This window comes from Zeugodacus cucurbitae, chromosome 4, assembly GCF_028554725.1.
Source record: "Zeugodacus cucurbitae isolate PBARC_wt_2022May chromosome 4, idZeuCucr1.2, whole genome shotgun sequence".
Lineage (NCBI taxonomy): Eukaryota > Metazoa > Arthropoda > Insecta > Diptera > Tephritidae > Zeugodacus > Zeugodacus cucurbitae.
Genome location: NC_071669.1, coordinates 62,636,164 through 62,649,723, shown reverse-complemented (window position 1 = coordinate 62,649,723; position 13,560 = coordinate 62,636,164). Strand labels below are relative to the sequence as shown.

At 35.6% G+C, this 13,560-nt stretch overlaps 4 protein-coding genes across 4 annotated transcripts; 3 read left to right on the top strand and 1 right to left on the bottom strand.

The window, feature by feature from the left end:
- The first annotated feature begins 905 nt into the window (after window positions 1-905).
- LOC128921685 (forkhead box protein I1-like) lies at window positions 906-1,619 on the top strand. Its single transcript, XM_054229848.1, has one exon. The coding sequence runs from the start codon at window positions 906-908 to the stop codon at window positions 1,617-1,619; it is 714 nt and encodes a 237-aa protein (XP_054085823.1).
- Window positions 1,620-4,956: 3,337 nt separating this feature from the next.
- Window positions 4,957-5,646, top strand: LOC128921684 (forkhead box protein I1-like). The gene has a single exon (XM_054229847.1). It carries the CDS (start codon window positions 4,957-4,959, stop codon window positions 5,644-5,646), a length of 690 nt encoding a protein of 229 aa, XP_054085822.1.
- Window positions 5,647-8,472: 2,826 nt separating this feature from the next.
- Window positions 8,473-9,186, bottom strand: LOC128921683 (forkhead box protein I3-like). The gene has a single exon (XM_054229846.1). It carries the CDS (start codon window positions 9,184-9,186, stop codon window positions 8,473-8,475), a length of 714 nt encoding a protein of 237 aa, XP_054085821.1.
- Window positions 9,187-10,816: 1,630 nt separating this feature from the next.
- Window positions 10,817-11,449, top strand: LOC128921682 (fork head domain transcription factor slp1-like). The gene has a single exon (XM_054229845.1). It carries the CDS (start codon window positions 10,817-10,819, stop codon window positions 11,447-11,449), a length of 633 nt encoding a protein of 210 aa, XP_054085820.1.
- Window positions 11,450-13,560: the final 2,111 nt, after the last annotated feature.

Genomic DNA, 13,560 nt, shown 5'->3' with positions numbered 1-13,560 from the left:
CCATAAACTAATTTTTGGAATTTTCTCCAAGCGACTAGAAGACATGACATGGCTTCACCATCTCCATAAGATGTTTTGAAAGAAAGAAAAACTGTACTTGCCACAAAGGTCAGTTTCAAAGTCCATGATCCTGCTTTCAACGATATGCATCGCTGTAACTTCATAGATTTTTTTAACCCATGATGCTAAGTCACGAAATAAAGATCATGAAAGAGAACAATTGTTCTCAAAGCTAGCAATTACGGCAAGAAGTCAACGCAGGAAAAAAATGTGATCAAGGTCAGCGAAGAATCTATTGTCCTTTAAGCCTCTAACTTTTTTAATGGTGAAGCGATGCAAGCAGGTATGAAACTGACACAACTGTTACATAAAGAAAGTCAAAGCTTACCGAAGCAGCTCAAGAGCTCAGGTAGCCGATAGATGCTTGCCATATCTGCATGTTCCATATAATCCTTTTCTGAAAAAAAAAACTGATCTCATTTTTTCGAACATATTTTCTTTAGGTATTTTAACAAAAGAACAAGAAGGACACTAGACATTTCTTATGAATGTCAGTTCTATCTCCTGACCTTGGTTTAAATTCAACATCCCTATATTGCTGATATAATTACTGGTTTACCAGATTATAACCCTTGTCTTAGCCTTGATTCTATAATTTGGTTTTTGTATTTACTTGACTTTGAAACAAAAAACTCAATAACTCTCAACCAAAGTACATCGAATATTGAGTCACAGTGACTCCCTAACTTCGATCATATAAATACCCAAGATTCGTAAGGATTCTTCAGTAGACAGCATTTACATCTCATACAACACATTGAAAAACAAGCTCTCTTCTTCTGCACAAACATCCTCAAGGGTCATACTTCGCTTCAAGTCCACAGTTCATTTACTTGTAAAGGAAAATGTCACCAATATTCGAGTCGAGCTTTTCCATACGCAGCATACTCTCAAACGACGAAGACAATAAGGAACTACCCTTACCGATGCAAACCGACATAAGACCGAATTACACCTACTCCGCGTTGGTGACGATGGCCATACGGAGCAGCCCGGAGCAGAAACTAACATTGAGTAGCATCCAACAATGGATCATGGACAATTTTCCGTACTATCGAAAAGATCAACGCGGCTGGCAGTGCCAGATTCGTCATACGCTCACAACGAATTCCTGCTTCATGAAGATACCACGTTCGCCAAGCGATCCGGGACGCGGAAATTACTGGACCGTGAACCCAGAAGTTGAGTCTATCAAGAAGAGTGCGTCACCTGGACAAGCACAAGTCGTCACAAACGCATTTGAATCCAAATATAACGTCAATCAAGCAATGGCACAGGGGGTGCCACATCCACAAATGCCAACGGCTATATATTTTCCAACACCACAAGAAATTGAGCGGACACAACAAATGATGATGGAACATGCGCTGCTAGAACAGCACGCATGGTTCTTGCATCACCAGCAACAAACGAAGCTGTTGCAACAACAATTGGTCACTCTACAACAACAGCAATATCAGCAACAGTGTGAAGAGATCTATAGGAAGATGACATTCCATCAACAACAGTGCGCTTTCTTGTCTGCCACACAGTACCCCATGTCTGAACCGTATTCGTGAGATGTACTAGTAGTTAAGCAAAATATTGTAGATCAATTCAATCTGTAAGTGATTCATACGTCACTATTTATATTATAAATTTTGCATTTTTAAATAAATTAGCATTTGCTGGATTCAAACTGGTGCTTGTTTCAATTAAAAGAGGCATGTCTTCAATGGTTTTAAAATTTTTTAGTTAATTAATTTTTAGTTAATTTTTTAGTGAACTAATTTTTATCCGGGGAATCTGATCCTATGCGAATGACGTCATCTAGTTGCCATTAATTCTACAATTATCCATAGCAGTGCAGTTCGAATATTTTGAAAATTGTAAAACTAAGCATCTTTTAGAAGCCTATTAGCTTCAGTTCAGTTCAGTAGTTTAGTGCCAGACGGTTCGAAGACATTCTGTTTAAATCTGAAGCATAGGGGCAACTCTTTATTTTTTGGTGCCAAACGAATCACTTAGGCAAGTCCAATCCTATTGCCCATAAATCCTGGATTTAATCAATTTATAATTTAGACATAAACAAAGGATTCAAAAATTCGCGACAAACTTTGAACGGCCACACAACACGCTTGGTGGAGCTATTAGTTTGATCCCTCCTTGCATATATTGATCGCTCCTGTTTTTTATATTTATTACATTAAGTCTATTTTTTGATATTTTACTATTTAAAGAAGTAATTATATGTCTGGACCTGATCATTAAGACCAATACCGTTAGACTCCTTAATGAGTTTTCGATGGGAATTCAATTACTTTAAATACCGGCAAGTAGATCTTTAGAAAAGATTTTATTTCTCCAAAATTCTCACAAATATTGTTTAAGAAATATTTTCAATCAAATTAAAAATCGCAACATTCCTCTTGAGTAACCCTTTATGTACATATATTGAATAAATGGAGGCTAACCATTTAAAATATGTAAAGTATATGGAGCCAGAGGAAGTATTGACCTGATTTCGCCTGATTTTCGGCACGGAGTAGCGCCGACATATCTCTGTTGAAGTTCTTAATAATATCTCAGAAAGTTACCGATATTTGCGAAAAAAAAATTGGTCACAACCACTGAGGTCCTCATGTTCGATAAATGAGGCCTTCAAAAGTTATAGTCGGACTTTTGTGATTTTTGGAGAAACGAAAATCGTCAATTTATACTATTCGTATGTTTATCTCAAATATTTCTTCGAAACGATTTTCTTCAGTCGATCTGCTTTCATCATCAATGCTTTTCATACTTGATCTTCGAACTTCATTACTTCTTCACTTCCTTACTTCATTGGTTTTGACATATGCTTGAAAACAAATTTGCATTAGAGAGCATAAACCAAAGTATCTATAAATTAATGAATGGAGAAATAAGTATATAGAAATATAAAAAGATAGTTGATATCGAATTGTCAAGTTAACGCACACTAATGTCAAAATTATAGTCGTTTCGACACTTCTGTTTTCGGGTCTTTTAATCTTTATGCTTTTGTATATATTTCACTTTCTGTTTTCGGAATATCTCTCTGGTCTCTTGTGGTCTGAACATTTTTTGGTAGTAATACTCGTGAAAGATTACGTCTATAGGCCTACCACACCACCAGTTTCAGTCGCCATTAAAACCAAGAATTTGGGATGAGAGTGTAATATTGCTAACATCATATTTACGACAAAAGAAGATGTTTCATACCTCGAATTAATGTTGCCGCAATTGAAGACTTATCCAAGAAAAAACTCATCAAAAATACTGAAGATATTAAAACAAAGTCAAAATCTTATACAATAATTGTTGCCTATTATGATACGACAGCTCTTGAATTTCTTGATTTTCTGTAAATTTAAAGAAAGCACTTAAGTAAATATTCAGAATAGCCCAAAATAATCGTATAATTTAATAGAAATCCAAACTTTATTTGCTCTTCGAAATTCACAAAATAAGACCTTTCTGAAGGAATCACCACAATTTAACGATTTGAAATTTTTATGTATCTCTACCATTCACTGAAATTACTCTCATAATTTACTAGATTGTTCTAAATAAAATACAATGGAACTTCCATAACTCGAACTAATTCGAAGATCTCCATAACTCGATCTACTGAATCGGCAATAGCTTTTAGAAATCAAATTTCATACAAATTTCCCTCCATAAACTTTTCGACCAGGGCATAATACAAAATTTAAAATTATACTATTGAGGCAGAATTTTATAAAAGTTCCTCTATATCGTATGGAAACTAACAAAAATAGAATATTACACTCATAATGTGAAAAGCGTTTTCTTAAAATCAAGGTTAGAAAAAAGGATTATAGCAGTCAGAACCGAAATAAAGAAACTTAAAAAACTATTGTTCTTAAGACAATTAAGACAAGAACAATGGAGTTTGAAAACGGTTAAAGAGAGACAGAAATTTGAACAGTCATCTCAGGTAGAAAAGTGACACTTAGTAATATGCTGTAATGCAGGATAGGCAGGTAGGTGAGTGACGCTTACATAAGGCTGGTGGATGATCGGGATAATTAGGGTATTCTACGAAGGGTTTGAGTAAGTCAAAAAAAGTTTAAATAGTGGCCATGAAGGAAGCTTAAGATAGTTTTATACATTATATCACTTTGGAGTTGTAGATTTTCAAGGAACACTACATGTGTCTTTTCTTCTTAACTCATAATCCACCTCAAGAATGGTGTTTATGCTGGGCAAAGTTACTTCCATACTCTGTAATTTCTTTAGTGTTGTACACTCACTGTTTTTTATAAAGAGAAACCACAAACTTTGTTAAACTCAAATAATTATTAAACTTTTAAATATATATATATATATTTATAAAAAATTGTGTACGGGACGTATTTCTGAATATTTTCGAACATCCTCTATATCAATGTAAGCGTCATTTTTTTGCTGTCTGTTCTGTAGAGCGGTTAAAGGAAGCAGCTACTACTATTATTCGACTTTGCTAAGCGTCTATTTTCTACCTGCGTCTACATTTGCTTTTGTAACGACTTTTCACAGCAGCCGTTTTTAAGCTCCATTGTTCCTGTATTACTTGACAAAAGATCGATTGATTTTGTCATATATCAATTACTTCAACTATAATACCCTTTCCAGACCTTGATTTTATGATCACACTATCCCCTATTTTATGATCACACTAATCCCTTTAACCTTGATTTGATGACCACACTTTTGACATAAGTTTAACTTAACCAAAATGCTTTCAACCATCCATGACTTTCAGAGTATAAATGCGAGAAATTTTAAAGCAAAAGCCATCAGTCAGCAAATCACTTCCGTCCAGAAGATCACGAGTGAATTTTACTATCTTCCTAAACTCTTCAATCTAAAGAAACTAAATACAAACTTAATATTATGGCTCCACATTTGGAATCCAGCTTTTCCATTCGTAATCTTTTGGCAAATGCAGATGGTACAAATCCAGCCCTGACACCACCTCCATCCGATAACGAAGAGAATCATGAAATTATTCCGAACTTCACGTATAGCGCGTTGGTGGCTATGGCTATTCGAAGCAGTCCTGAAGGCAAACTGACGTTGAACGCAATACAAAGTTGGATCAGTGAGAACTTTCCGTTTTACCGCAAGGAGGAGCAGGGCTGGCAAAACCAAATTAGGCAGACTCTTAGCACGAACTCGTGTTTCCACAAAATTCCACGACCTATAGGCGACACGGGTCGTGGAAACTACTGGGTCATGAGCCCGGAAGTGGGAGCGCTTCGTACTCAGCAACCATTTGGTGGTAGAAGTGAGGCAGTACCTATGGCGATGGTGAGTGGAGTAGCGCATCCTCAGGTTCCCAATGCGGTGTACTTTCCTACGCCCCGCGAAGTACAGGGAGCTCAGCAAACCATGTGGACTCAGGGGGTACAGGAGCAGCATGCTTGGTATCAATACCACCTCCAACAGACGCAACTGATACAGCAACAACTTGTAGTTCTGCAACAACAACAGGTGCAGCAGCGGTATCAGGAAGCATATCAAAAGCTTGCTTTCCATCAACAACAAATAGCGTTTCTAACGGCCCCGCAAACACCAGTTTAAGTGGTATTATTACTCTTGGGAGATATTCCGGTAGAGGATAACTGATTTTATGTGATGTAATTAGAGAATAGTTGAACATATATGTAAAGTATTATTTAATTTACAAATTAGAAATAGTATATTAAAATGAAAAATAAATTTATTTACTTAATTTACAAATATATAAGTGACGTATATTCTGTCAGCAGATTTCGCTTTTCGCTTTCATTATTTCTCAGGAGGTCTCTCTTGTCCTTGGTATTTTTATGGTGAAAAATGATGCTTGGGGCATTGATTAGCGAAGTTATATATATTTGCTACAGTTGTACCGAACTTTCAGTTCTCTTAAACGTAGACCAAATATCCTGTTTGGACTATGAGAAAGGCGCGGTTAGGTCTACAGGGTTTTTATATTTGTAATTTGTAGGCAACATTGGTTGAAAGTAGCAAAAAAAGCTCCTCTTGTCGTAAATATCGAGTTAAGAACACACACTTACACTCGTCATTATATATATATATATATTTGATTATAAAATTAACTTAAGATAAAAACACACATATTGCAAATCTCAAACTGCAACTCATGCCGCGGGTGCACCATGTGGTATTAGCGACGTCAACATATTGCTGAACTTTATTATACGGCGCTCAGGGACTAAGTTTGAAAAACACAACTCAAAGCCTCAGTGTTGTAACTACTCTTCCTTGGTCCTCTACTCTTGCAAAATGGTTCTATTACACCGCAACCTGAACACCATAGTAACTACGCGTGTATTGAAGGTCATGTAATGACTTTCAATAATGAGGAATCGTGTTCTTTGGTGATAAGAAAAGTAGCTATGAGATAGGCCTGCGGTTCATAAGCCATAATCATAAGGTATTTGTATTTTATAAAATAACTTGTAATATATAGAAAAGCGGTTTGCTTTTGATAAAAGATGTAGTAGACCAGTGCTCCAATGCTCCAATCGAATTTGCATTTCCCACACGGGCAGTACCAACATCTAGTAACTCAGAGCTCAAACCCCAATAGTACTACCACCAATACAATAAACGTGGATTTGGGCCAACTTCCTTGATTATCTTCTTCTTCAATTTTTTTTATTCATATCCTTAAAGTCACTTCTCTGTTTCAAGCTAATGTCGAAAATTTTGTCGGAAAATCAAGGCCTGAAAAAGTATTATAGCTTCGTAAATAATATAAAAGAAGTTAAAAAGTCTATTGTTCTTAAAACAATTATGCTGAGAACAATGGAGTTTGAAAACAATAGAACGTAGAAGGTCTGAGTTAAGCCATACATTACTCTGGAAAAAAGGTCGTCTCAGGTAGAAAAGTGATGCGTAGCAATATGAGCTGATCTGCAGAACTTGCTGGTAAACGAGTGACACTGACTTGATAATGGGGATGTCAGGGGTAATTTAGGAATGGGCATTAAATTAAATTAATTCTTTATAAAAAATTTCAAAGACGTAAAATTAAACTTCGGGTAACATTAATATTTCTACAAACTTCTATTTTGAGCTAAATAAATAATATAATTGTCAAGCAAGAAAATTATTAACGATATCTCGACTTTCATATTCTAAAATCGACAACTTGATATATTGATAGCATAGACAATGAAATATATTTTTCTGAGGAACTGCTTTAGCTTTGCATTTGTCTTTTACCTGTGGCAAGAGCAGCATTTACGATTGAGACATATTGTTTAAAACTATTGTCGTGTGATCTATACTCTTAGCGGATTATAGACTAAGGAAAAACGACCCTTTGAGATTTAATGCCTTTTAAAAAGCTATAACTGTGTGACCTTGGGTATATAATATTTTGAAGCAATCCTTAAAATTGTTGCTGAGCCTTACTATATGATCACACTTTCGAAAAAAGTTTGACTCAGTAAAACTCTTTATAACACCGATATGACGTTTGGAATATAAAAACAGCCATACGTTATATCTTTTGCTTTGGTTCAGAATGCTATGGATTTACGAGAATGGCTCCACATTAAGGATCCAGTTTGTCCATTCGCAATGTATCTTTCTGTAACTTAAACATGATTTATTTCACTTTTACAAGGTCTTCTGTTCTCAATTTTTGATCTTTTTAAGAGTAAATTGTGTCTTTAGTGATTTTGAAAAAATAGGTTAGGTTAGCGATATCTGGTGGGGTGTCTTCGCAGAGGCCATTAGCAGTAGTCATAATTTAGGATATGAGCGCTTAACGTAAATTTCTAATGCTTAGGTGGCCTCTTCTAGTCCATTATAGTGTTTTAAGGGTTTATAGCACCGCACAACAAGCGCACAAGAGATAATCGATCGTTTCCCTGGTGCCAGCTTTTGACATTTCCTCCAATATAATATGGCATATTCTCATTTTATTTATTTTTTTTCTCTATATTGTAAAAATTATCGATTAGATTTATTTGCAATAACTTCATTTAGTTCCTCAGTCTATGTTCTAAGTAGGCTTCTTCTCTTTCATTTATATTCTTCAATAACTCTCTATTGCGGTGAATTCTTAAAGTAAAAAAAAAAAATTAATAAAAAATAATTTTGTATAGAAGTTCGATTAATGGAAAGAAAATTTTTTAAAAAAATTGACTTCCATCGCCAATTCAAGCGTTCGATTTATGGAGATCTTCGAGTTATAGAAGTTCGAGTAATAGAAGTTCGACTGTATTTTTCAAAAAACATTCACGTTTCAAATTCACATTTTGCAGTTTATTATCTAAAATTTTTTTTATAATTAATATTACATAACTTAATCTATTTCTTTTTGGTATTAACATATCTTCAAATAATATGTGGGAATCTAATTCCTTTTCCTGCAACTGCAGTAAAAACTACTTAAACTGGTCCTTGCTGGGCCATTAGAAACGCTATTTGCTGTTGGTGAAAGGCAAGCTTTTGATATGCTTCCTGGTAATGCTGCTGCATCTGTTGTTGTTGCAGAACTACAAGTTGTTGCTGTAGTAGTTGCGTCTGTTGCAGGTGGTACTGATACCAAGCATGCTGCTCATGTAGCGCCTGCATTAACTGGGTGTGATGAGCTCCTTGAACCTCGTGTGGCGTGGGGAAGTAAACCGCATTCGGAGCCTGAGGATGCGGTACACCATTTACCAATGCTCCTATCGCACTTCCATTTCCCACACCGACAGTACCAACAGCTGGTAATTCAGAACTCAACGCCCAATAGTTTCCACGCCCTGGGTCGTCCAAAGCACGTGGCACCTTAAGGAAGCATGAGTTCGTGCTTAGTGTCTGTCTGATCTGGCTCTGCCAGCCTTGCTCATCCTTTCGGTAAAAGGGAAAGTTATCACTGATCCAATTTTGTATTGCATTCAACGTCAGTTTGCCTTGAGGACTGGTTCGTATCGCCATTGTCACCAACGCACTATACGTCAAATTCGGTCGACTTCCATGATTCTCTTCATTCGACGATAAGGAAATGTTGGGAGATAAAGACCCATCGGATGGTGGTGGTGTTATCGCTGGGTTGGTGCCATCTGGGCCTGCCAACAAATTTCTAATGGAGAAGTTGGATTCCAGATTTTGGGCCATTGTGGATGATTGTTGAGAGTGTGAAGTTTGTACGAAGTAAAGTAGAATTTCAAGTGCTATTCTGTACGGATGTCTAAAAATGACTGATGACTTTCGCTCTGAACGATTTCGTATTTATATGCTTATGGTCACGTCTCTGCTCCAAAGAGTTTGATGATGTCAAACTAACGTTGAATGCGTTGTCAGAAAATCAAGGTTAGGAAAAAGGATTATAGCAGGCGAAAGTGATATAGAAGTTAAAAAGTCTATTGTTCTTAAGTCAATTATGGCGAGAACAATAGAGTTCTAAAACAATAGAACATAGAAGCTCTGAGATAATCTACACAGTACTCAGGAAAAAAAGGTAATCTCAGGTAGAAAAATGACGCGTAGCAATATCAGCTGTTCTGCAGATGTGGCAGGTAAGAGAGTGACACTGGCTTGAACATAGGGGAAATTCACGTTAAGCTGAGAGTGTAAGAGAGGATCAAACTATAATAGCTTTAAAGGCTTAATTTTTCACAAAAAATGACAAAGACATAAAACGAAATAAAGGTTAAATTTCATACTTCAATGACTTTATATTTTGAAATGATATAAGATTATTTTCCAAGAGAATTATTGATGCATATTTTCCCTTTCTTACCTTGAAGAAAATTTTACACGGCCACAAACTAATTTTTGGAATTTTTTCCAAGCGACTAGAAGTCATGACATGGCCTCACCATCTCCATAAGATGTTTTGAAACAAAGAAAAACTGTACTTGCCACAAAGGTCAGTTTCAAAGTCCATGATCCTGCTTTCAACGATATGCATCGCTGTAACTTCATAGATTTTTTTAACCCATGATGCTAAGTCACGAAATAAAGATCATGAAAGAGAACAATTGTTCTCAAAGCTAGCAATTACGGCAAAAAGTCAACGCAGGAAAAAAATGTAATCAAGGTCAGCGAAGAATCTATTGTCCTTTAAGCCTCTAACTTTTTTAATGCTGAAGCGATGCAAGCAGGTATGAAACTGACACAACTGTTACATAAAGAAAGTCAAAGCTTACCGAAGCAGCTCAAGAGCTCAGGTAGCCGATAGATGCTTGCCATATCTACATGTTCCATATAACCCTTTTCTGAAAAAAAAACTGATCTCATTTTTTCGAACATATTTTCTTTAGTTATTTTAACAAAAGAACCTAAAGGACACTATACATTTCTTATGAATGTCAGTTTTATCTCCTGACCTTGGTTTAAATTCAACATCACTATATTGCTGTTATAATTACTGGTTTACCAGATTATAACCCTTGGTTTAACCCTGATTTTATAATTTGGTATTGATATTAACTTGACTTTAAAACAAAACACGCAATAACTCTCAGCCAAAATACATCGAATATTGAGTCACAGTGACTCCCTAACTTCGATCATATAAATACCCAAGATTCGAAAGGATTCTTCAGTAGACAGCATTTACATCTCATACAACACACTGAAAAATAAGCTCACTTCTTCTGCACAAACATCTTCAAGGGTCATACTTCGCTTCAAGTCCACAGTTCATCCACTTGTAAAGGAAAATGTCACCAATATTCGAATCGAGCTTTTCCATACGCAACATACTCTCAAACGACGAAGACAATAAGAACTACCCTTACCGATGCAAACCGACATAAGACCAAATTACACCTATTCCGCGTTGGTGACGATGGCCATACGGAGCAGCCCGGAGCAAAAACTAACATTGAGTTGCATCCAACAATGGATCATGGACAATTTTCCGTACTATCGAAAAGATCAACGCGGCTGGCAGTGCCAGATTCGTCATACGCTCACAACGAATTCCTGCTTCATGAAGATACCACGTCCGCCAAGCGATCCGGGACGCGGAAATTACTGGACCGTAAACCCTGAGGTTGAGTCTATCAAAAAGAGTGCGTCACCTGGACAAACACAAATCGGCCCAAACCCATTTGGCTACAAATATAAAGTCGATCAAGCAATGGCACAGGGGGTGCCACATCCACAAATGCCAACGGCTATATATTTTCCAACACCACAAGAAATTGAGCGGACACAACAAATGATGATGAAACATGCGCTGCAAGAACAGCACGAATGGTTCTTGCATCACCAGCAACAAACGAAACTGTTACAACAACAATTGGTCACTCTACAACAACAGCAATATCAGCAACAGTGTGAAGAGATCTATAGGAAGATGGCATTCCATCAACAACAGTGCGCTTTCTTGTCTGCCACACAGTACCCCATGTCGGGACCGAATTCGTGAGATGTACTAGTAGTTAAGCAAAATATTGTAGATCAATTCAATCTGTAAGTGATTCATACGTCACTATTTATATTATAAAATTTTGCATTTTTAAATAAATTAGCATTTGCTGGATTCAAACTGGTGCTCGTTTCAATTAAAAAAGGCATGTCTTAAATGGTTTTAACATTTTTTAGTTAATTAATTTTTAGTTAATTTTTTAGTGAACTAATTTTTCTGTATCCGGGGAATCTGATCCTATGCGAATGACGTCATCTAGTTGCCATTAAATCTATAATTATCCATAGCAGTACAGTTCGAATATTTTGAAAATTGTAAAACTAAGCATCTTTTAGAAGCTTATTAGCTTCAGTTCCGCTATTTGAGTTTCTTCGACTTAATATAAAATAAATCCGTCAACAATAAATCTAGTTTAATGCCAGACGGTTCGAAGACATTCTGTTTAAATCTGAAGCATAGGGGCAACTCTTTATTTTTTGGTGTCAAACGAATCACTTAGGCAAGTCCAATCCTATTGCCCATAAATCCTGGATTTAATCAATTTATAATTTAGACATAAACAAAGGATTCAAAAATTCGCGACAAACTTGAAACAAACACGCTTGGTGGAGCTATTAGTTTGATCCCTCCTTGCATATATTGATCGCTCCTGTTTTTTATATTTATTACATTAAGTCTATTTTTTGATATTTTACTATTTAAAGAAGTAATTATATGTCTGGACCTGATCATTAAGACCAATACCGTTAGACTCCTTAATGAGTTTTCGATGGGAATTCAATTACTTTAAATACCGGCAAGTAGATCTTTAGAAAAGATTTTATTTCTCCAAAATTCTCACAAATATTGTTTAAGAAATATTTTCAATCAAATTAAAAATCGCAACATTCCTCTTGAGTAACCCTTTATGTACATATATCGAATAAATGGAGGCTAACCATTTAAAATATGTAAAGTATATGGAGCCAGAGGAAGTATTGACCTGATTTCGCCTGATTTTCGGCACGGAGTAGCGCCGACATATCTCTGTTGAAGTTCTTAATAATATCTCAGAAAGTTACCGATATTTGCGGAAAAAAAATTGGTCACAACCACTGAGGTCCTCATGTTCGATAACTGAGGCCTTCAAAAGTTATAGTCGGACTTTTGTGATTTTTGGAGAAACGAAAATCGTCAATTTATACTATTCGTATGTTTATCTCAAATATTTCTTCGAAACGATTTTCTTCAGTCGATCTGCTTTCATCATCAATGCTTTTCTCACTTGATCTTCGAACTTCATTACTTCTTCACTTCCTTACTTCATTGGTTTTGACATATGTATGCTTGAAAACAAATTTGCATTAGAGAGCATAAACCAAAGTATCTATAAATTAATGAATGGAGAAATAAGTATATAGAAATATAAAAAGATAGTTGATATCGAATTGTCACGTTAACGCACACTAATGTCAAAATTATAGTCGTTTCGACACTTCTGTTTTTGGGTCTTTTAATCTTTATGCTTTTGTATATATTTCACTTTCTGTTTTCGGAATATCTCTCTGGTCTCTTGTGGTCTGAACATTTTTTGGTAGTAATACTCGTGAAAGATTACGTCTATAGGCCTACCACACCACCAGTTTCAGTCGCCATTAAAGCCAAGAATTTGGGATGAGAGGTACTTGTGTAATATTGCTAACATCATATTTACGACAAAAGAAGATGTTTCCTACCTCGAATTAATGTTGCCGCAATTGAAGACTTATCCAAGAAAAAACTCATCAAAAATACTGAAGATATTAAAACAAAGTCAAAATCTTATACAATAATTGTTGCCTATTATGATACGACAGCTCTTGAATTTCTTGATTTTCTGTGAATTTAAAGAAAGCACTTAAGTAAATATTCAGAATAGCCCAAAAATAATCGTATAATTTAATAGAAATCCAAACTTTATTTGCTCTTCGCAATTCACAAAATAAGACCTTTCTGAAGGAATCACCACAATTTAACGATTTGAAATTTTTATGTATCTCTAACATTCACCGAAATTACTCTCATAATTTACTAGATTGTTCTAAATAAAATACAATGGAACTTCCATAACTCGAACTAATTCGAAGATCTCC